This window comes from Rattus rattus, chromosome 1 (genome assembly GCF_011064425.1).
Source record: "Rattus rattus isolate New Zealand chromosome 1, Rrattus_CSIRO_v1, whole genome shotgun sequence".
Lineage (NCBI taxonomy): Eukaryota > Metazoa > Chordata > Mammalia > Rodentia > Muridae > Rattus > Rattus rattus.
The window spans coordinates 23,380,666-23,401,096 of NC_046154.1; the positions used below are offsets into that span (position 1 = coordinate 23,380,666).

At 47.9% G+C, this 20,431-nt stretch overlaps 1 protein-coding gene across 1 annotated transcript in view; it reads left to right on the forward strand.

Moving 5' to 3' along the window:
* Window positions 1–12,147: 12,147 nt before the first annotated feature.
* Window positions 12,148–20,431, forward strand: part of Maco1 (macoilin 1) — a 61,870-nt gene continuing 53,586 nt past the window's right edge. The window contains exon 1 of the mRNA XM_032896360.1: window positions 12,148–12,396. Within this exon, the coding sequence (XP_032752251.1) occupies window positions 12,317–12,396 (80 nt within the window). The 5' untranslated portion in view covers window positions 12,148–12,316. The remainder of the gene's footprint in view (window positions 12,397–20,431) is intronic.

Sequence of the window (20,431 nt, forward strand, 5' to 3'; positions counted from 1 at the left end):
TCAGCTGCAGGCTTCACCGGTGTCCCCCACACCCACTTGAAGGAGTGATAGGAGAGACACCCGCCAAAGGCCTTATCTGAGGCAGCAGGGCTGGCCTTGCACAGAGGGATGTCACTGGAGGAAGAGCAACACTTATTCAATATGGTGGTTCATTCAGCCAGTCTTGGCTGGATTCCTGTTAAGAGCTCCTACTGGGCTTGGTTTTATTCAGTTTATTTCCCGAGTTAGGGTATCTCTATATAGCGCTGGCTTGGAACTCACTGTGTAGACCAGACTGATTTTGGCCTTACAGCAATTCTCCTGCTTCTGTGTCCTGAGTGCTAGGAATACAGGCAAGCACCTGGCTTTGTGCTCAGTTTGAAGGAAAGCACTCTCTTTGTTTGACATCCATCCATCTTTAGTCTTGTTCCTTTGGCCTACCCTGTAAGAAAGGCAGGTCTCGGGTTAGAGCTGATTCTGGAGTTCTGTGGTAGAGCATGAACCAGGCACAGAAAGGGTGAAGGGGTGTTGGTTTCCTCTCTCTCTCTCTCTCTCTCTCTCTCTCTCTCTCTCTCTCTCTCTCTCTCTTCTCTCTCTCCCTTTCTCCCTTCCTTCCTTTCTTCCTCTTCCTCTTCCTCCTCCTCCTTCCTCCTCCTCTTCTTCTTCTCTCTTCTCTCTTGTTTTTTAAATCTATATCTTTTTTTTTTTTTTTTGAGCTGGGAACCAACCTTAGGGCCTTAAACACTTTGCTAGGGCAAGCACTCTACCACTGAGCTAAATCCCAACCCTTGTTTTTTTGTTTTTTAAGACAGGGTTTTTCTGTGTAGCCCTGGCTGTCCTTGAACTCACTCTGTAGACCAGGCTGGCCTCAAACTCACAGAGATCCAGCCACCTGCCTCTGCCTCTCAAGTGCTAATATTAAAGGCTTGCCCTACCACCACCTGGCTGTGTCTTGGTTTCTATAATTGTTGCTGTGGTAAAATTCTCTGCCAAAGGCAACTTAGGGGAGAGAGGAAGTTTTGGCGCCCAGTTCGTGACCAGGAAGGCAAGGCAGCTTCGAGCAGCTGGTCACATCGTGTGGGCTAGTGTTCAGCTCATGCTCTTTCCTTACACAGCCTACTCCGCCCACAATCAAGACAATGGAGACCTGTCTTCTCACGCTAAGTTACATTATCAGGATAATCCCCCACAGGCAAGGTTCCAGCCCATGAGATTCTAGATTTTTGTCAAGTTGACATCTCTATCACAGAAGGGATGGACCAATGTCCTGATTTCTCAAAATGAGAAACTGGGGCTCAGAAGTGACTTTAGATTCACAAAACTTATCTTTAAAATTTACCCCATTGTGGGTTCGGCATTCAGACCAGAGTTCAAATCCCCACCATCCACACAAAAAGCCAGGCAGGGCCTCTTGGACTCATACTAGTTGTGCTATAGGCAGGAGAATCCCTGGAGTTTGCTGGCTGCCAACGAAGTTCTGGGTTCATTGAGAGACCCCGTCTCCAGGGAAAAATACAAAGACTGGTAAATCGGGACATCCCACATCCTCCTCAGACCTCCGTGCATGTGCGCATGTGCCTGTCCATATTACACGCAGACGAGCAGAGAAATAAGCCCCGCCCCGTAAACCACAGAGGGCACCTAGGAAGTTCTGGTGAGGCACAAATGAAGAGAGCAAAACAGGCTGTGCAGCTGTGCTGGGGGGCAGCCGAGGCGAGGTTACACAGTTGACCTGCCTGCTTGCTGTTTGGTTTCAATCGAGATAGGTTTCTCTGCATAGCCCTGCTGTCCTAAAACTTGGTCTGTAGACCAGGCTAGCCTCAAATGGAAGATTGGACCTGCTTCTGCCTCTGCCTCCCACTTGTGGGATTAAAGGCCTGTGCCACCACTGCTAGGCATTATACATTGTTGTTTAATCTTCCCTCCAAGCCTCTGAGTATAGCTCTGCTTTACTGGTGAGGAAAGGGCTTCTTCTCCTCCTTCTCCTCCTTCTCCTTCTCCTCCTTCTTTTAAGATTTACTTATTTATTTATATGAGTACACTGTCGCTCTCTTCAGACACACCAGAAGAGGGCATCAGATCTCACTACAGATGGTTGTGAGCCACCATGTGGGATTTGAACTCAGGACCTCTGGAAGAGCAGTCAGTGCTCTTAACCGCTGACCATCTCTCCTGAGGAAAAGGCTTCTTACAGAGATGCTGTCACTACCAAAGTTGCACAGCTACTGAAGGGCAGGGCTGGGCCCCACCCCAACCACCTGACAGCAGACACCTGCTGTGAACTTTGCATTTCTGTCTCCCAGGTTCCCAAACCACTGTCTCCATTTCCCTAGGAGCCAAATAAGGAAACCTTCTCTGCCCTGCTGGCAAGATTCTTGGGAATCCGAAGGTGCTCAAGCAGGCCCGGTATAGCTTCTAGAAGGGAGGGTGGGCATATGCACTGTGTTTGTGGCATGCTGGTCTAGCGGCCAGGCCTTCCCTAGGAAGGTGGAAGCAAGTGGGAGCTCAACGTCTTCATATGCAGTCATGTGTTTTCTGTCCTGTGAGAACGCAGGACACCTTCCCTTACCACAGCATGGTCGGTGTTCCGGCTTGCGTGTGACATGTTCCCGAAAGGCTCATGTACTGGGACTTGGCTGTTGGATGATGGACCTTTTGGGAAATGACTGAGTTCTGGGACTTCCCACCTTCCCTTTTCCCCCTTGAGACAAACTTTTCTTTGTGTAGCCCTGGCTGTCCTGGAACTCACTCTGTAGACCAGGCTGGGCTCAAACTCACAGACATTCACCTGCCTGAGTGCTTGGATTAACAGTGTGTGTGCCACCTCAGCCTGGCTTGGCTAGGACATTGTGATGGTCAGTCTTTATTGATGGGACGTAGAATCACCTTGGAAACAAGCCTCGGTGTGCCTGGGAGAGAGTTTGTAGATCAGGCTAATAGAGGTAGGAAGACCAACCTAAGTGTGGGTGGCACAATTCCACAGGCTGGGATCCTGGACAGAGGGAAAAGGTCAACATCCACCTTCCTTCTATTGGCATTTTGTCTAGGCTCCGCCCCACAGTTACCTGGCAATAGCCAGGTGTGCCTGACTCACTGCAAAAGGGGCTGCTTGCAGCTCCAGAAAAAAAGGGGGGGCCTGCTTGCCCCTCCTCTCTCTCTTGCTCTCTTGTTCTTGCTCTGTCCTCTTGCCCCATACCCTCACTCTCTACATTCCCCTCCCCCCTCTCTCTCTATGTGCTCATGGCCAGCCTCTCTCTCTCTCTCTTCTCCCTGTCTCTGTTTCTCTCTCTCTCTCTCTCTCTCTCTCTCTGTCTCTGTCTCTCTCTCTGTCTCTCTGTCTCTCTGTCTCTCTCTCTCTCTCTCTCTCTCTCTCTCTCTCTTCCTTTCTCCATCTCTACTACCCTCTCAACTCCCCTACCCATACCCTGAATAAGCTCTAATCCATACTAGATACCTCAGCATGGCCCCGCAGAGGCATCCCGATCCCCCACACCTGACCTCGTATCCACCAAACATATTCCTTCTCTTTCTCTATTTGTATGAAGCACAACACCTTCTCTTCAGGGTGTATTTATTTATGTGTGTTAGTGTTTTGCCCACATGTATGTTTACGTACCATGTGTGCCAGGTGCCCAAGGACGTAAGAAGAGGGCATTGGATCCCCTACAACAGGAGCTAGGGATGGTTGTGAGCCTCCATGGGAGCTGGGTCCTCTGGGAGAGCAGTGAGCAGCGTTAACAGCAGAGCGGTTTGCCCAGCCCCTTCCTTTGTTTCTTGACTGTGAATGTGGGCAGTGCCCTGATGTCCTGGTGCCATGTTTTCCTTACCAGGAGGACCCCAAACTGGGCAAAGTCAACCCGTCCTTCCGATAGCTGCTTTGCTGGGTGCTTTACCACAGCAATAGGGAAGGAGCCGGTACAGAGTCGAGGATTCCTCCTGTGACAGATTCACTTTAGAATGGCAGGGTAGGAAGTAACACAGGTCAGTGGGGGCATGTCCTTGGGTGCTCTGTCTCCCAGCGGGCCTCTCTTGTATTTTCTTTCCCTCTGCTTCCTGCTTACCAAGAGGCGAGCCAACCCTGCTACTGTGCTCCCAGTATTGTGAAGCTCATGTATCACAGACCCAGAATCAGCAGAGCCAATAACCATGGAGTGAAAACCCACAAAGCCAAAATGACACTTCTTCCCTTCAGGTTGTTCCCTTGAGCAGTAATGGTTGAGGTCACTAATACACGTAATGACCGTGAGGTAGGTAGGGCCTCCATTCTTTGACCACACCACCAGTGTGCGAGCTTGCTCTGGGCATTGGGTATGGTCTTTCATTCAACACCTATGAGCTTTGGAGCCAAGCAGTCTGGGTTCAAATCCTGACTCTGGAATTTATTAGCTGTGTGACCTTGGGCAAGACAATAAGTCTCTCTGAGTCTCTCTGGTTTTTTGTTTTTTTGTTTTTTCTTCTCTGTAAAGTGTCAGTTTCATAAAGTTGATGAGAAGATGAAATGAGGTGAGAATTCGGGGTGTGCCTCATGTTTACCTAGGTCTGACCCCCCAATACCAAAATAAAAATAAAAAAAAAAAACACAATTCGCACAGATGTATGTAACTACCCCAATAGAAACAGAATTCTAGGGCCGGAGAGATGGCTCAGTGGTTAAGAGCATGACCATAACCAGACCTCAGAGGTCCTGAGTTCAATTCCCAGCAACCACATGGTGGCTCACGACCATCTGTAATGAGATCTGATGCCCTCTTCTGTGTGTCTGAGGACAGCTACGGTGTACTCATATATAATAAAATAAATCTAAAAAAAAAAAAAAAAAAAGAGAAAGAAAAGAAACAGAATTCTATAGCACACAGTTGGGGGCCTGTTTGTCAAAGCAGTTTCCAAGCAGAAAATTCTTTCTACAGCTTTTTAGCATGGTGACTAAGAGTCCAGGCTGGGGCCGGAAAGGTGGCTCAACAGTTAATAAGAGCACTGACTGCTTTTCCAGAGGTCCTGAGTTCAAATCCCAGCAACCCCATGGTGACTCACAGCTATCCGTAGTGGGATGTGATGCCCTCTTCTGGTGTGTCTGAAGACAGCTACAGTGAACTCATTAAATAAATAAATAACTCTTTAAAAATTTAAATTTTTTTTCTAAAATTTTTTCTAAAAATTTATTTTTTTCTCTGAAAGATTTCTGAAGAGAGCTACGGTCTACTCATAAATATAAAATAAATAAATTCTTTAAAAAACTATGCCATGGGGGGCTGGGGATTTAGCTCAGCGGTAGAGCGCTTACCTAGGAAGCGCAAGGCCCTGGGTTCGGTCCCCAGCTCCGAAAAAAAGAACAAAAAAAACAAAAACAAAAACAAAAAAAAACTATGCCATGGAAAATTTAAAAAAATAAAATAAAGAGTCCAGTCTGTAGGGGCAGACGGCATGGGTTTGAATCCAACTCTTTCCCATAGTGTGTGAAAGTAAGTGGCCAAGAGACTTCATCTCTCTGTTCTTAAAAGCCTCTAACCTACATGACGGTATCCGTAAAAATTTCCGCTTCACAGCACTGTCGTGAGAATTAGGGCAGTATGTGTATAACCCATAGAGCTTCAGGAGGAAGTGCTTGGGCAGCACGATGGCTCAGCATGGGTTTAATTGTTTGCCCTGAGACTGATGACCCAAGTTTGATACCCCACGACCCACATGTCAGAAGGAGAGAACCGATTCCTTCTGCTTTGTCCTCTAACCCTTACTCATTCCCAATTTCAAAAAAATAAATGTAATCTTTTTTTTTTTCTCGGAGCTGGGGACCGAACCCAGGGCCTTGCGCTTGCTAGGCAAGCGCTCTACCACTGAGCTAAATCCCCAACCCCAATAAATGTAATCTAAGCGCCGCGGAGAACCGTGCTCCACACTGCACAGACTTCCCTGTGGCAATACATTTCACTGATAGGCTCTGTAGGACATCTGGGCTGCTTCCGGTCTTAGTTCCTTTCCCATTTCCCACCAGACAGGATCTCATATAACCCAGACGGCTCTCAGATTCTCCGTTGTCAAAGATGGCCTCAATCTCCAGATCGATCTTCCTGCCTCCACCTCCCACGTGCTCTGATTACAGGCTTGAGCCACCATCCTTGCCACACTGTCTGGCTCGGAATGCCACGGGGAGCTCCCCAACTCCATAGGTTCTCTGGGGAGAAGGGTAGGCGTGAGTAAGTCAGCGTCAGTCTGGGCTTTGCTGGGAACCTGTGGGCACAAGGCTCCTGGCAGCTGGGCCAGCAGTACCCAATGGAAGCTGCAGGGAGAGACGGAGAGACGCTGTGCGGGAGCGGGGCAAGGCCTCTTCTTATTCGGGGAAACAGGATCAGTCCAGCTCTGTTCTGAGCTCAGCTGAGGCCCAAATGCACGTCCCAGCATCTCGTTCTCATAATGTGTCAGGAAGCACACGCCTAACTTCCCATCTGACGTTGCACCTCGGTTTTGAGTTTAGACAGATATTATTGGTTACTTCTCTAGTTGCTGTGACAACAACAAAATACCCAATAAAAGTGGGGAAAGGAAGAAGGGGAGGGAGGGGGAGGTAAAGGGAAAGGAAGGGGAAGGGGGGAAGGAGGGAGGGAGGGAGGAAGGAAGAAAGGGCCAGCTTCTTATGGTGGCCCACAGTCTGTGGTACGGTCATGATGATAGAGATGTGATGACGTCAGAAGCTGGAGGCCGCTGGTCACATCGAACCTTCTCACAGTCAAGAGGCAGAGTCTCGAATCCTGGTTGGCTCACTTTCTCCTTTTTACTCTGCTTGGGACTCCAAGCCACGGAATGGTACTGCCCACAGTTAGGGTCCGTCTTTCTATCTCAGTTAACCAAATCTAGAAACTTCCTTGTACACAAATGGTGATTCGAATTCCCATCAAGTTGATGGTCAAGATTAACTATCACAGTGGCAGACTCTTGAAGCCCAGGCTGGCCTTGAACTTCTGACCCTCCTACTTCCATCACTCCCTGCTTCCATAGGAGCACACCAGAACACCTGACTTCAGAGGGGCAGTGGTAGAACCTAGGGCTTTGTACATGCCAGGCAAGCACTCTACCCACTGAGCTACAACCCAGACGCTCACCTTCTAATTGAGAGCAATCCCCTCTTAATCATCTGTGTGATGGCCACTGCTGACCCCCTCTGCTTCCAGAAGGGTGGTGAAGCAAGGGGAAAGGGGTGGGATATGTTCTGGAAAGAGGCTCCATTAGTCAGCTTACTTCTGTGTTCTCTGGATTTCAGGGCTTGGAGGAAAGAGAGGCACTTGGCTAAAGTCCAAGGGACTAGTGACTGACGTGTTGGTCAGAGAAGCATAAAGGAAGGACTTGGAGAAGGCAGTCTTCTTCCCACCTGTGGCCTGTTCCTGTGCAATAGCAAGAAGACCATTCTCTTGGGTTGACAACATGGCTCTGTGGGCAACAAGGCACTTGCCACCAAGCCTGACAACCTGAGTTCGAAAACTGTAACCTATACAGTAGAAGGAGGAAAGTACTTCTATACATGCTGTGCACAGCCCCCTCCCAAATAAATATGTAATAAGAATATAATTCTTGGGGGCTGGAGAGATGGCTCAGTGGTTAAGAGCACTGACTGCTCTTCCAGAGGTCCTGAGTTCAAATCCCAGCAACCACACATGTGTAACGGAGCCAATGCCCTTTTCTGGTGGGTCTGAAGTCAGCTACAGTGTATTCATATAAATAAAAATAAATAAATCTAAATCTAAAATACAATTCTTATCTTATCCCAGACATGTGGCACCAACTCTGGCTACCATTAGGTGCGGCAGGCTCAGAGGTTTGTCCATCCCCTGTAGGCTGGTGCTGAGCGAACTGCTCCATGAGTTAGGATGGTCAGGGATCTCAGGCTTCTGTAAAATGGAGCTAACGCCAGGCTAGAAGTGGCTCCAGGGTGGATTCTGGCACAGAGTAGACAGAGTAGAGAAGGACACAGAGTTGTCATCTGAATAAGGGGCGTCACTAGAGCTCAGAACTCCAATTGGGTCACCTGTCCTCAGTAAGTCAATTAGGCAGACACATCAATAGAGAAAAGGCAGATGTATTTATCTGGCCACACTGAGGAAAGGGACAAAGCTATCCAGTGACCTCCGGACCCCTCCACAGGTGCAAAGCCAGTCCTAACACGAAGTCCTACAGAGAGTCAGAGGTGTACATGACATACACAGCCTGGGTCAAGGTGTGGTCCTGGCCACTATGGACCCAGGATTGTCTCAGCCCCAGGCTCTCCTACAGCATGGTCTGTGAACTTGTAAACGCTTCCTTGAAGCCCCTGTTCTGGTTGCCCCAGGCTTTTTTCTCCCAGCCCGATTTATTCCTGTGGGATTCCAGTTTCTTGGGAGTCTACTGATTTAGTAGTCTGATGGCGAAAGGCAGCAATCGAGTGACCCTTCAGAATATCCCCACCCCTGCCACACCTCCAGGTCATCACCCTGGAGTCTCTCCAACCTTTCTCTGCTTGATTTAAGATCTCCACAGTAACTCTTGGCCACACCCTCCTACTTCTCCTAGCAACAGCACACTTTTGCCTGCACGGTTCTGACATCTACACAGCACCCTTGTTGGGGACCTAGTGGCAGGCTGGACTGTGAGCTCAGGGAACTGATGTGTCCCCAGTACTTGTGTTGCTGTTCCTCTGAATTGCTCATCTGTCTAATCTACTGTGCAAGCCTAGGGAAGACAAGCTGAGCAGAAGAAAGTGCAATTTCTGGGCCCCCAAATCCAGAACCTTCTAGTCACGGGGAGGAAGGATGTTTTTCAGCATGGCTATGACCACAGTGTCTACAGCCAGGACCTAAACAACTCTCTGCTCCCCTCAATGCATTCGTGCCTCCAACTGCCTGGATGTCCTTTGTGAACCAGTCTGCAGCTGAAGTCTTGGCTACTCCAGACATTCTGAGAGAGAGAGAGAGAGGAAGAAGAGAAGGAGGAGAAGAGAAGAGAGAGGGGAAGGGAAGGGAAGAGGAGGAGAGGAGAGGAGGCCCACCATGAGCACTAGGGGATGGGAATGGAGAGAGAGAGAAAGAGAGAGAGAGAGAGAGAGAGAGAGAGAGAGAGAGAGAGAGAGAGAGGAGCAATAGGACTGAGCATGAGCAAGAAGAGCTCAGGGCTCAGGGTTCCTTATGCTGGCCATCCAGGATTACCACGTTGGAGTAGAGGTGAAAGAGGCACAAGTACAAATTGCAGTCACTTGAGGGAGGCGCGGTGGTGCACACCTGTAATGCCTGCCCTGGGGACGTTGAGGCAGGAACTCAGCAGTTCAGACGCCAGCCTGGGCTACACAAGGAGACCCTGTGTCCAAAGGGAAAAGAAAAGAAAAAGAACAGAGCTGGGTGTGTTAGCTTGTGCTGAAAATACTAGTTGGTACTTTGGAGGCTGAGACAACTGGGTATGTTGCAAGTTCAAGGTCAGCCTGGGCTATAAAATGAGACCTTGTTTCAAACTTCAGGGCCCCAAACAAAACAAACAAACAAACAAGGAAAGCAAAGAACAGAAAGGGCTGGGTAAGCAAAAAGGAGAGAGCAGTGGGTTGCTTCAGCAGAGGCCTGATGCTGGGCTCTGAGGGTTCATTATCCTTCAGCCTTAAAGCAGGCCTGAGTGTAATCAGAGGCTCTGAGAGATTCAGGAACTTGCCCAAGCTAGTAAGTGGCCAAACTGGAATTTCAAGCTTGGTCTAAAACGGCTGGAATCCTTGCCATTTTTTCAAAAAAATAAAACAAAAAAAAAACCCCGGCATCTCCACAGGGTATAGATTTGATTCCCAATGGTGGACAGACAAGCTTCACCCTAGACACTTTAATGAACTGTCAGATGCTATGAGTGGGAGACCACGGGAAGGAGGGAGGAGGAAACTGTAGCTGGGTTCAAAACACAGCAGGGAAGCCTGCATGGTGGCAAACGCGTTCTATCCTAGCTGGGGAGGCAGAAGAAGGCAGATCGCTGTGAAGTTGAGGTCTGTCTGGTCTATAAAGCAAGTTACAGGGCAGCCAGAGCTACACAGAGAAACCCTATCATGAAAAACAAAGAAACACACGCACACGCACACGCACGCACGCACACTAATGAAACAAAATAAAGGGCTGGAGAGATTGTTCAGTGGTTAGTGCTTAGTCTGGCTACTCTTTTATAGAGGACTTGGATCCACATGGGGAAAAAGGTGGGGGGTGGTGGCGCACCTTTAATCCTAGCACTGGGGAGGCAGAGGCAGGTGGATCTCTGTGATCCTGGTGTACAGATTTCCAGGACAGTCAAGGGAACACAAAAAAACCCTGTCTTAAACAAAGAAAGAACGAAACAAACCCAAAAACCAGAGCAGAAAAGGATTGCTTGTTTTAGTGGCCTGCAAGGGGAGAGTAAGTTCTCATGCTAAACTCTGGGTACTATTAACATTGGGTTTCCCTTTAGGTACTGGGAATCTTTGAAGGCGCTGATAGGAACTTAAAAGATTTGGAGTGGTGGGGTTGGGGATTTGGCTCAGTGGTAGAGCGCTTGCCTAGCAAGCGCAAGGCCCTGGGTTCGGTCCCCAGCTCCGAAAAAAAAGAAAAGAAAAAAAAAAAAAAAGATTTGGAGTGGTGTTGACTAAGATGGGTGACTGCAGGCTGGGAGAAGTGCACATGGTCTCAGGGTAATATAAAAAAGGAAGTGTTAGATGACTAGGGGCTAAGGTGGCAATGCCACTTGCTAGGACATTCTGCAACCTTTTAAAGAAATATTCGTAAAGGGTTATAACAACACGTAAAATGAAGACTAAGATATGAAATCGAATGTCTAGCATGAGCTCTATTCTATTTTATAGCAATAATATCAACCAAACAAGAAAATTGTGGTAGATGTACAGTAAAATGCTTCTTCTATAGTTATCACGACTCACCAGTGCCTTGCCACTATGGCTACTTTCCTACACTTCCCTAGGATTGGTACATGTTACAGCCCTGGCTGTCTTCACTTTGTAGACCAGGCTGGGCTGGAGCTCAGTGATCCACAAGCGCTGCCTCTGCAGTGTTGGGATCAAAGGGGTGCGCCACCACGCCCGGCTTTGTTGCTTTTAAAAAATAAACTTATTTAGTAACTGTGTTTGTGTGGGCGCGCGTGTGGGAGGTGAGGCGGCAACTTGTAGGAGTTCGTTCTATCAGTCCACCACGTGGATTCCTGGGTTCGAACTCGGTCATCGAACTTGGCAGCAAACGCCTTGCCCCGCTGAGCATCTCGTTTGTCCTGCCGTTTTGCCTTCACCTGTAAGCCAGAGAGCTAATGGGCTGAAGGAGCAAACAGGGTGAACGCGAGGAGCAGCGAACAGCCCCAGACAGACTCGGAGGACGAGAGACACCCGTGGAACCCTCAGCATGCGCAAACCTGCGGACGTGGAGCTCAGCCACGCCGCCGCACACGCCCCCGGCAGCCCAGAGCAGCGTCGCGCGCACCCTAGGTCCGGCCCCCCCTCGTGACGCGCTAGGGGCGGAACCGCCCAGGCCCCGCCCCACAGCCTCCGATTGGTCGGCGCGCTGTCACCACGTCGCGGGAAGCTGGCAGGGTGTGTGTGTGTGTGTGTATGTGTGTGGGGTTTGCTTTGTCATTCGTACCCCGGCTGACGCGGCCGGTATGGCTGCATGCTCGACTGCCCGCAGCAGGGGCCGCGGCGGCGTTCCCGGGACGCCTTCTTACATAAGGACGCGGCTGACTGAAGCACATGTCAGCGCAGGGTCCCCACACGCAGCACACCACGCCGTTCGGTTCTCACACGCCAGGCGGGAGCCCGCGGCGCCGCACCACACGGTGTACTCCGACGTGGGCCTCCCCACAGCGAGACGCAACCCAATAACCGCGAAGCGCACCTTCGCAACAAGGCATAATATAGGATGTTATATTTATAGGGCCTATTTATAAGCCTCTATTTAACTCTTTTCTGATAGGCCCAGCCACGCGTCTAGGCCTTATCCTGATTGGTGTGTCCTTATGTCCTTCAAAGAGGCGGGCCTAAGGGTCAGTGTTGCCTCAGCGGGCTCCGGGATTGGCCGTGCGCGGCGCGGCGGCGCCTTCGATTGGCTACGCGGGCCGTCCGTCGTGGCAAAGGAGGCGGGGCGGGCGGCTGGCTGGTGCGGGGCGGGCGGGCCCCGGAATTGTCATTTCTTTGTTTCCGAAGGCGGAGGAGGCTCGGCGCCCCCCTCCTGGCCCCCCCTCCCCCCCGGTGCTGGCTCCATGTCTGTGTGACCGGCCGCAGGGGTAGATTCCAGGCCCGACGCGGGGCGGGCGGGCGGCGGCGGCTGAGGTGAGAGGCGGCGGCGGCGCGGCTCGGGCACCGGCCCCCAGCGGGAGGATGAAGCGGCGGAACGCCGACTGCAGTAAGCTCCGCCGCCCCCTGAAGCGGAACCGGATCACCGAGGGTATCTACGGCAGGTGAGCGGCGGCGCCCGGCGTGGGCCAGCGGGTCCTGGGTGCCGCTCTGAAGGGGCCCGGCCCCGTTATGTAACCCCCCGACTAGGCCGCATGCCCGCGCCGGGGGCTCTCCTGAGGCGCGCCGCCCGCGGAGCGCAGGGCCAGCCAGCCGAGGGTCCGCCCCGGGCCACGGGGTGTGGCGAGGGCCAGGCGGAGGGCGGCGGGCGCGGGCGGGCTACGGGGCCGCCGCTGGCGGTGGTGTGCCGGGGAGGGGCGGCACCCCGCGGCCGGGAGCCCAGCCCGGGGGTCCCCAGCAGGCTGTGCGCCCGGCCCCCTACTGAGCCCGGGTCACGCTGGGCTCAGGAGTTGGCTGCCCGAGGCTCGTGAACGCGTGCGACGGGGAGAGCGAGCCGCCAAAGTTAGGAGCTGCCAGGGGCCCGGGACCCTCGGGCATGGGGCGGGGCCACGCCGGCTACTCTTCTGTCCTTTGCTACCTCATGTTATCCCTACCTTTTCTCATATCTCCAAGGCCAATACCCCCAAATCATGCCGGGATCCCGCTCTATACCAAGGCTTCTCTCAGTTCCTCAGCAAACATTTTGACAATTGCAAGCAGATACATTGCTCAGAACCTTTAGCAGGGATTCTCTCCCAACTCAGGTTTGGATATTTTTATTTTTATTTTTTTTTTAAATCCCCTGTTCATGAAGGAAAGTTGTGTCCCTTTAAATAGAAATTGAATCCACTCCTGGAGAGTCGGACAACAGGTTCACGGGGCATTTCGGTGACTGTCACAGCTTCCCCAAGCCCAATTTGCGTGTGGCGGTTATTTTCTGGGAATGCTGATTTCTGTGGCGAAGTAATTAGTTTACAAAAGAGAGTGCTCAGCGTGTGGCTGTAGGCTTTGCTTGAGTCCTCTTGGCGCCTTACGGTTTAGTTCTTGCTTTGAATCTTGGAGAGATGTAGGAGGTAGCTGATGACAGCCAAGTTGTAGCATACCCGTACACCTTGCACATGCGGTTGTTTACACGTGTGAAGTGGCTGCTCTCCATGAAGGGGGATTCTTCAAGTTTAAAAGGAGTAAGAAGTCAAAAGTCCTAGGATAGACGCTATGTAAGGAGCCATCGATCATATTCATTCATTCATTCAACAAGCGTGAATACTATTTGCTTAATGGTGTTGGAGTCAGGACACAGCTGTTAGTAAAACGGATGAACATTGTTGCTGAATCAGATGTGACAATAAGTAAAACCGAACAAGCTAACCCAAAATTTCCGGCAGATTGAATGGGTGGAGGCAAGTCTGCGTACTATAAATTCTTGAATGAAGGCAGGCTTTTTTCAAACCATTGAAAACATTAGAAGAACTTCCCATTAATAGCCGCGCAAGAATAGAAAATAGAAAAAGTGCGTTAAAGTTGGCAGGTCAGGACCCCGTGGTATTTGGATTTCTATTCACAGTCACATAAGAAAGATGAGCGCCTCCCCCCAGCCCCCCCTATGACAAGATTGGAAACAGCTGTGTTGTTTGCCTGATTTCTGGTGTACTTTAGCTTTTTTTCCTATTTAAATACCTGGTTTATGACTTGTACCTCAGCAGCCTAGCAGTTGACACGGAGTTCCTCTTTTAATGAAGAGCTATTGTGGGGTTGGGGATTTAGCTCAGCGGTAGAGCACTTGCCTAGCAAGCGCAAGGCCCTGGGTTCGGTCCCCAGCTCCGAAAAAAAGAAAAAAAAGAAAAAAGAAGAAAAAAAAGAAAAAAAAAAAAGAAAAAAAAAATGAAGAGCTATTGTTACACTAATGGGTTTTAGACTTTGAGTTTTCTTACCCTAAAGGTAAATAGTGAATACACTATGTCTGTCATTCAGTTTCCTGTGTAAAACTTCAAAAAAACTAAATGGTGCTTCAGCTTACAATTCTGTCTGCTCTCAACTCTGTTGGGCTTTCTTTGTTAAATGTCAATAAAAGAGCATAAATATATGTCTACCTGTCTTTCTTGTTTGAGGCAAAGAGTATTTCAGTTCCGTCTCTGTTTCTTAGTGTTATGGAGTACTGCAATGGGAAAGTCATATAGTGTTTTACCCCCTTTTCGTTTTTAAGGACCACATTGGAAAACTTCCAATATTTTCTTAAGAAAACAGAATGAGTGGGCTAGTTATAAATTAGGACATTAGAGGATTCATGCATATCAAATTTCTGTTGATCATCAAATTAAAGTCTGTATTCAATTCTGTTTCATGTCTGTTGTTTCTGAACATCTGGCCAATTTCATCTCATTAAAAAGGAACCCTCTCCCCAAGGGCTATGTTGACAGTTTTGATATCCACGGTCTAGTCTCCTGTTTCATGGCCTAACCTTTCGTGGAGCACTGTGTTCTGGTTGTTAGTCTGCTCACTTCTCTGTATGTGAGGGAGCAGCTGAGATGAAAAGCCCTGGATTGCAGCCTACCAGAGACCTGGGTCAGGCTCAAAGTCCCAGCCCTGATGCTTTGGACCAGTGGAATATCCACTGCTTTGAAGCTCACTTCTCCCATCTGGTAATCGACATTTGAAGACATATGCACATATACACGTACAAATATAGTTTGTGGAACTCCTTATAAATTCCAATCCCTTATTCAGGCATTGTTTACCATATTATTGCCATTACAGCCTATTCTTTAAGGAGGCATGAAAGGCCATTAGATTTGATCCAACCAAAAGCCATAGTTGACTAATCATAACTCAGCGGCCACTTACCGCTCAGCGCTTACTGCTCATTGTAGTTTTAAAATAGTGGTTTTCAACCTTCTTAGTGCTGCAACCCTTCAATATAGTTCCTCATGTTGTGGTGACCCCCAACCATAAATTTATTTTTGCTGCTACTTCATAACCAATTTTGCTACTAATATGAATCATGATGTAAATATTTGTGCTTTTTGACGTTGCTTAGGTGGTCTTAGGGCACCCCTGTGAAAGGGTTATTCAACCCCCAAACAGGTGCAACCCACATGTTGAGAACTGCTGCCTTAAAAATCCTGGTGCTTTAATCATGGGCAGCCATTACTGAGGTGATTGTCAGAGATCACTCATTGTCGGTATCATGGAATGTTTTTTGAGGGCCAAGATGCTCCGGAGTGTTTTTTTTTTTTTTTTTGTTTGTTTTGTTTTGTTTTTCCAGAGCTGGGGACCGAAGCCAGGGCCTTGCGCTTGCTAGGCAAGCGCTTTACCACTGAGCTAAATCCCCAACCCCCGGAGTGTTAATCTAAAGTATTAATGCTGTGTGTGTGTGTGTGTGTGTGTGTGTGTGTGTGTGTGTGTGTGTGTGTGTGTGATATATATATATATCATACATATATACACACACACACACACACATATATATATATATATATATATATATATATATTTACACATATATCCAAGGAACTGCATCTCATTGCAGGTGCTAATTCTCTTGGAGGTGGACTGCCTTTCATATGGTGTCTAACTCAGGGGTTCTGTGTAGGTCTCCCTATGTCTCCTATACCACACTCCCTCTCTTCCAAGACTTTAAAAGAGAAAGGTATTTAGGTAAAAATGTGTTAATTATAAGACATAGACAGAAATATATTAAAGTTTATTTCAAGCCTCTATATTTAAAATTGTTCCTTAAAAGAGTGAAGTAGAATAAGAATTTTAATTTACACGTGTACGTCCAGCTTTTAGGAAATGGTTTCCTGCCTCTGTTTCTCATAGTTGAAGCTCGCACCTCTTCATTGTAAACTTACGACACTTCCTGTATGGGGCTCCACTTGAAGTGATACCTGAAGCTTACAGTGCAGTACTGGACCTGACAGCATAGGGCTTTAGGACTGCCCTATATGAGACTTTCCTACCTGTTTCTCAGAAATAGCCCCCTGGTCTTCCAGCCTCCTCCAGAGTCGCTGTTAGAAGCCATCAGTCCTGTGCACTCCTTTCCTTTCCAGTTTCCTTTTCCAGACCCTTGTCTACACAGCGCTGTCCCCGGAGGATTCACTTGGTTGTTGTTCCTGTCTCTTTAATGATGTGTTCTAAGCCTGGCTTTAGATTCCTTTGGGCTATGTTTATTAAAGTCACTGGAGGCTAGCTGCCTTGATTGTACATGTGTTCTGCAACTGGAACTCCAGATTCCAGTGTTGCAATCTCCCAGCCTGCAAGCATTTCTGTAATCTTGGTAGGCATTGACTTCAACAGGCTGGACCTGTCATAAAGGACCTAGACACAGGCTTTGTATGTTTTAGAGGCCTGTTGGGAAGGGGTGAGTGTAGTGAATAAATCAGTGTTCAGATAAACACTTAGGTTCATTATTTTTATAAACTACAATTAAACAATTTGTCACGTTCAAGTGTTTGTGTTTTAATTTTTTGCTTGTGGAATATTAGAAAAAAAAAGAACTTTCCTCCAACTTCCAGTATGATTCTTATTTTCTTAGTAGTTTTGATAGGTTAGTTTTATTAGGTGTTTTGAAAAGCCCTTCGATAGGAGAGATGGCTCAGTGGCTCAGAGTTCTAGCTACTCTTTTTTTTTTTTTTCTTTTTTCTTTTTTTCGGAGCTGGGGACCCAACTCAGGGCCTTGCGCTAGCTAGGCAAGTGCTCTACCGCTGAGCTAAATCCCCAACCCCTCTAGCCACTCTTGACAGAGGACCTGGGTTTGATTCTCAGCACCTACATGGTAGCTCATAACCATCTGTAACTCCAGGGCCAGGGGATCCATTGCTTTCTTCCGGCCTCTGCGAACAGCAACAGGCATATGTGGTTGTATAGCCATACAGTTAGGACACCCTTCCCATCCTTCTGAATCCCCCCCAAAATAAAATAAAAATAATAAGAAAAGAAAAGTCCTTCAAGTTGTTGCTGCTGGGCTGAGTAGTGGAGAAGGGGACATGATTTAGTTCAGCCTATTACAAAACCTTCCCTGTTGTAGGAGCTGCTCTCCCTTTGCCTCTGTGAGCCTTGCTTAGGGACCTTCTTTTAACCTCCACAATCTTGGAAATTGATGTAACCGTGAGCTTAGGAACCTGATAGTTCTAATTTCTTATTCTTACTGTGTACCCTCTCTGCTGTGGACTTACTTGGTGTTCTCTGAACATTTCCAGAGACTTTTTCTAGGGCCAGTTCTTTCAGACTTGCCTACTGGGTTTGTGTGTCTGCGTGTGTGGGCTTTTATTTTCTAGGCTGCTAGCATCTTGTGGAGTCCAGAGGATCAGGCAAAAATCTCAGAAACATAAGGCCAGCAAGATGGGCACCAAGCCCCCCACAACTTGACTTCAGCCTCGAGACTCACCTGGTAGAAGGAGAGAACTGACTCCACAGTTGTCCTCTGACCTCCACACATCCATCACTGTGTGCACACAGAATAAAGTCAAAATTAACCCCACAAACCTCAGTAGGTGAAATACTGATTGTTCTCTGGGCTTACTCAGTTTGGGTGTAATTATTTTACTTGGACAGATTTCAGGAGTCAGGTTCTGAGGAAAAAGCTGTCTGTGCAGCACACAGGCAAGAGCACGCACACCTTTGCTAGACTTTCCATCGTGGATGTCTTCAAACCTTTTGATGACTGGTTCCTCAGGACCTTGCCTTTGAGCTCATGTCTTGGCAGTGGAAACAAAGACAAGCTTAACAACTTTTAGGATACTTTTGGGGGGCTTTGTATTTTTAACTTGACAATCACCTTACCTGACATCAGCTGGGTCGCCGTTCAGTTCATCAGACCTTCCAAGACACTTTCACGGCATTGCCTTCTTTCCTTTATAGTTTCTTAGCTGCTGCCACTAAGGACACCGTGCTCACTTTAAGTACTAAGATTATAAATTCAGAAGGAGTTTGCCCCTCACTGCCATCCCCTCTGTGGGAAATCAGAGGCTTTGCATATAGTGAATTGAAGTGGTGGAACTCACCCGTCTTAGAAGGTTCATGTCACTGGTGCATTTGAGCACTTATGATCCCAGCACAGAGGAGGTGATTGGGAATGACCTTGCTCGTCTATAGATTATATTACTACTTTGCTCACTTTTAAAACACCTTTAAAAAAACAAGAAAACTGCCGCTGTACTAAAATCAATTCTTAGCCTGTCCTATGGGGAGAACACTTGAGCACTAGAGGGAATGAACACCACGGTGATGGTCAGAGCAAGAATTTCAGTCTCAGACTGGAGAGATGGAACCATGGTTAAAAGCACTGGCTGTCCTTGCACAGGACCTGTGTTGGGTGTTTAGAAGCCAAATGGTGGCTCACAACCATCAGTTACTCTAGTTCTAGGGGGTCTGATGCCCTCTTCTGCTCTGTAGGTAGCAGGGGCACACACGTGGCATAGACGTACATTCACACAGAAGACTCATAGTTGGCAGTGGTGGTGCATGCCTTTAGTCCTAGCACTTGGGAGACAGAGGAAGGTGGGTCTCAAGTTCCAGGTCAGCCTGGCCTACATAGTGTGAGTTCCAGGACACTCAGGGCTACACAGAGAAACCTTGTCTTAGAAACAAACAAAAAGCCTCATATACATCAAATAAAATAAATCTTAAGAGTGTGCGGAAGGAGCAAGAAGCCCCCCCCCCTTTTTTTTTTTTTTTTTTTGAGCTGGGGACCGAACCAGGGCCTTGGGTTGCTAGGCAAGCGCCTACCACTGAGCTAAATCCCCAACCCAAAATAAATCTTAAAAAAGATTTCTACTTTAGATGAGACAAGGCTTTCTTACACATAATGAGTTGTTTTCTGTTTTGCGTTTAGCAAGGCGCTGCTTGTGGTCCATTATTCACCAGACTTCATTTAAAAAAAGAGGTTCTGGGGCTAAGAAATGGCTCAGCAGTTGAGGGAACTGGGTGGTTCCAGAGGACCAGGCTTCAGTTCCCAGCACAGTTCCAGGAGATCTGGTGGCCTTTCTGGTCACTATGGGCATGTATCTGGTACACAGACATACTTGCAGGCAAAATATCCATACACATAGAATAAAAATTTTAAAAAGGTTCTGTATTCAAACATGTTTTAAAACATTTTTAATTTTATTTTATGTGTTTGCATTCCTGCATGTATGCCACACATGTGACTGGTAGCTGAGGGACTATAAGGCTGTGGATGTCAGATTTCTTGGAGCTGGAGTTGTGGAAGTTGTGAACCACCATGTGGTTACCGGAATTGTCCCCCAGCTGGGGACCGAACCCAGGGCCTTTAAAGCACTAGGCAAGCGCCTACCATTGAGCTAAATCCCAACCCCACAGTCAGTGCTCTTAACCTCTGGGCCATCTCTCTAACCCCTCACACACTCCCCCACTTTATTTTTTAAGGACATTTTTCTGCCATAGTAACCATATTAGCTGGGCCTTTAGTGGATTCAGCCTGGTCCACACAGAGTTTCAGGGCAGCCAGGGCTACATAGTGAAACCCTAGCTCAAAAAAAAAAAAAAAAAAAAAAAAAAAAAAAAAAAGATGGCTATTAAAGAAACTCATCTTTTTGTGACAGTTACTTTATAAAGAACCTTTCATTTTAATTATTTTCTGTAATTTTAAAGAGCGTTTACAATTTATCAACTGGAAATTTAAAGATCTGAGTTTTTATCTTGAATAAAGCATATTTGCTCATTTTAAAAAAATTTGGTTCTAGCTGAGCTACACAGAGAAACTGTGTCCAGAGGAGGAGGACCCCAAACTGTGTTCTCTTAGAAAAAAACTGTATCAGATTTATTCATTTTATGTATGTTTTGCTTGCATATATGTATGTGCACCATGTGTGGGTTTGGTGCCTGCAGAGTTCAGAAAAAGGCATTAGATTTCCTGACTGAAGTTAGGGATAATTGGGAACCACCATGTGGGAGCTTCGAACAGAACCCAGGCCTTCTGCAAGATCTCTTACAACTGAGCCATCTCTCCAGCCCTGTATGCTCACTTTGGCATAGGTATTTCTGGTATTCATTTTAGCCACAGCCATGCTGAATGAACAGTTTTCTGCTTTCTATTCTCTTTCAGTGGTGCCCTAACCTGTTAGTTCCCTTCCTGTTACTCAGGTTTCTTTCCTGTAAAAAACAATGTGTGTCCTGCCTACCTCACAGTTAGGAAAAATG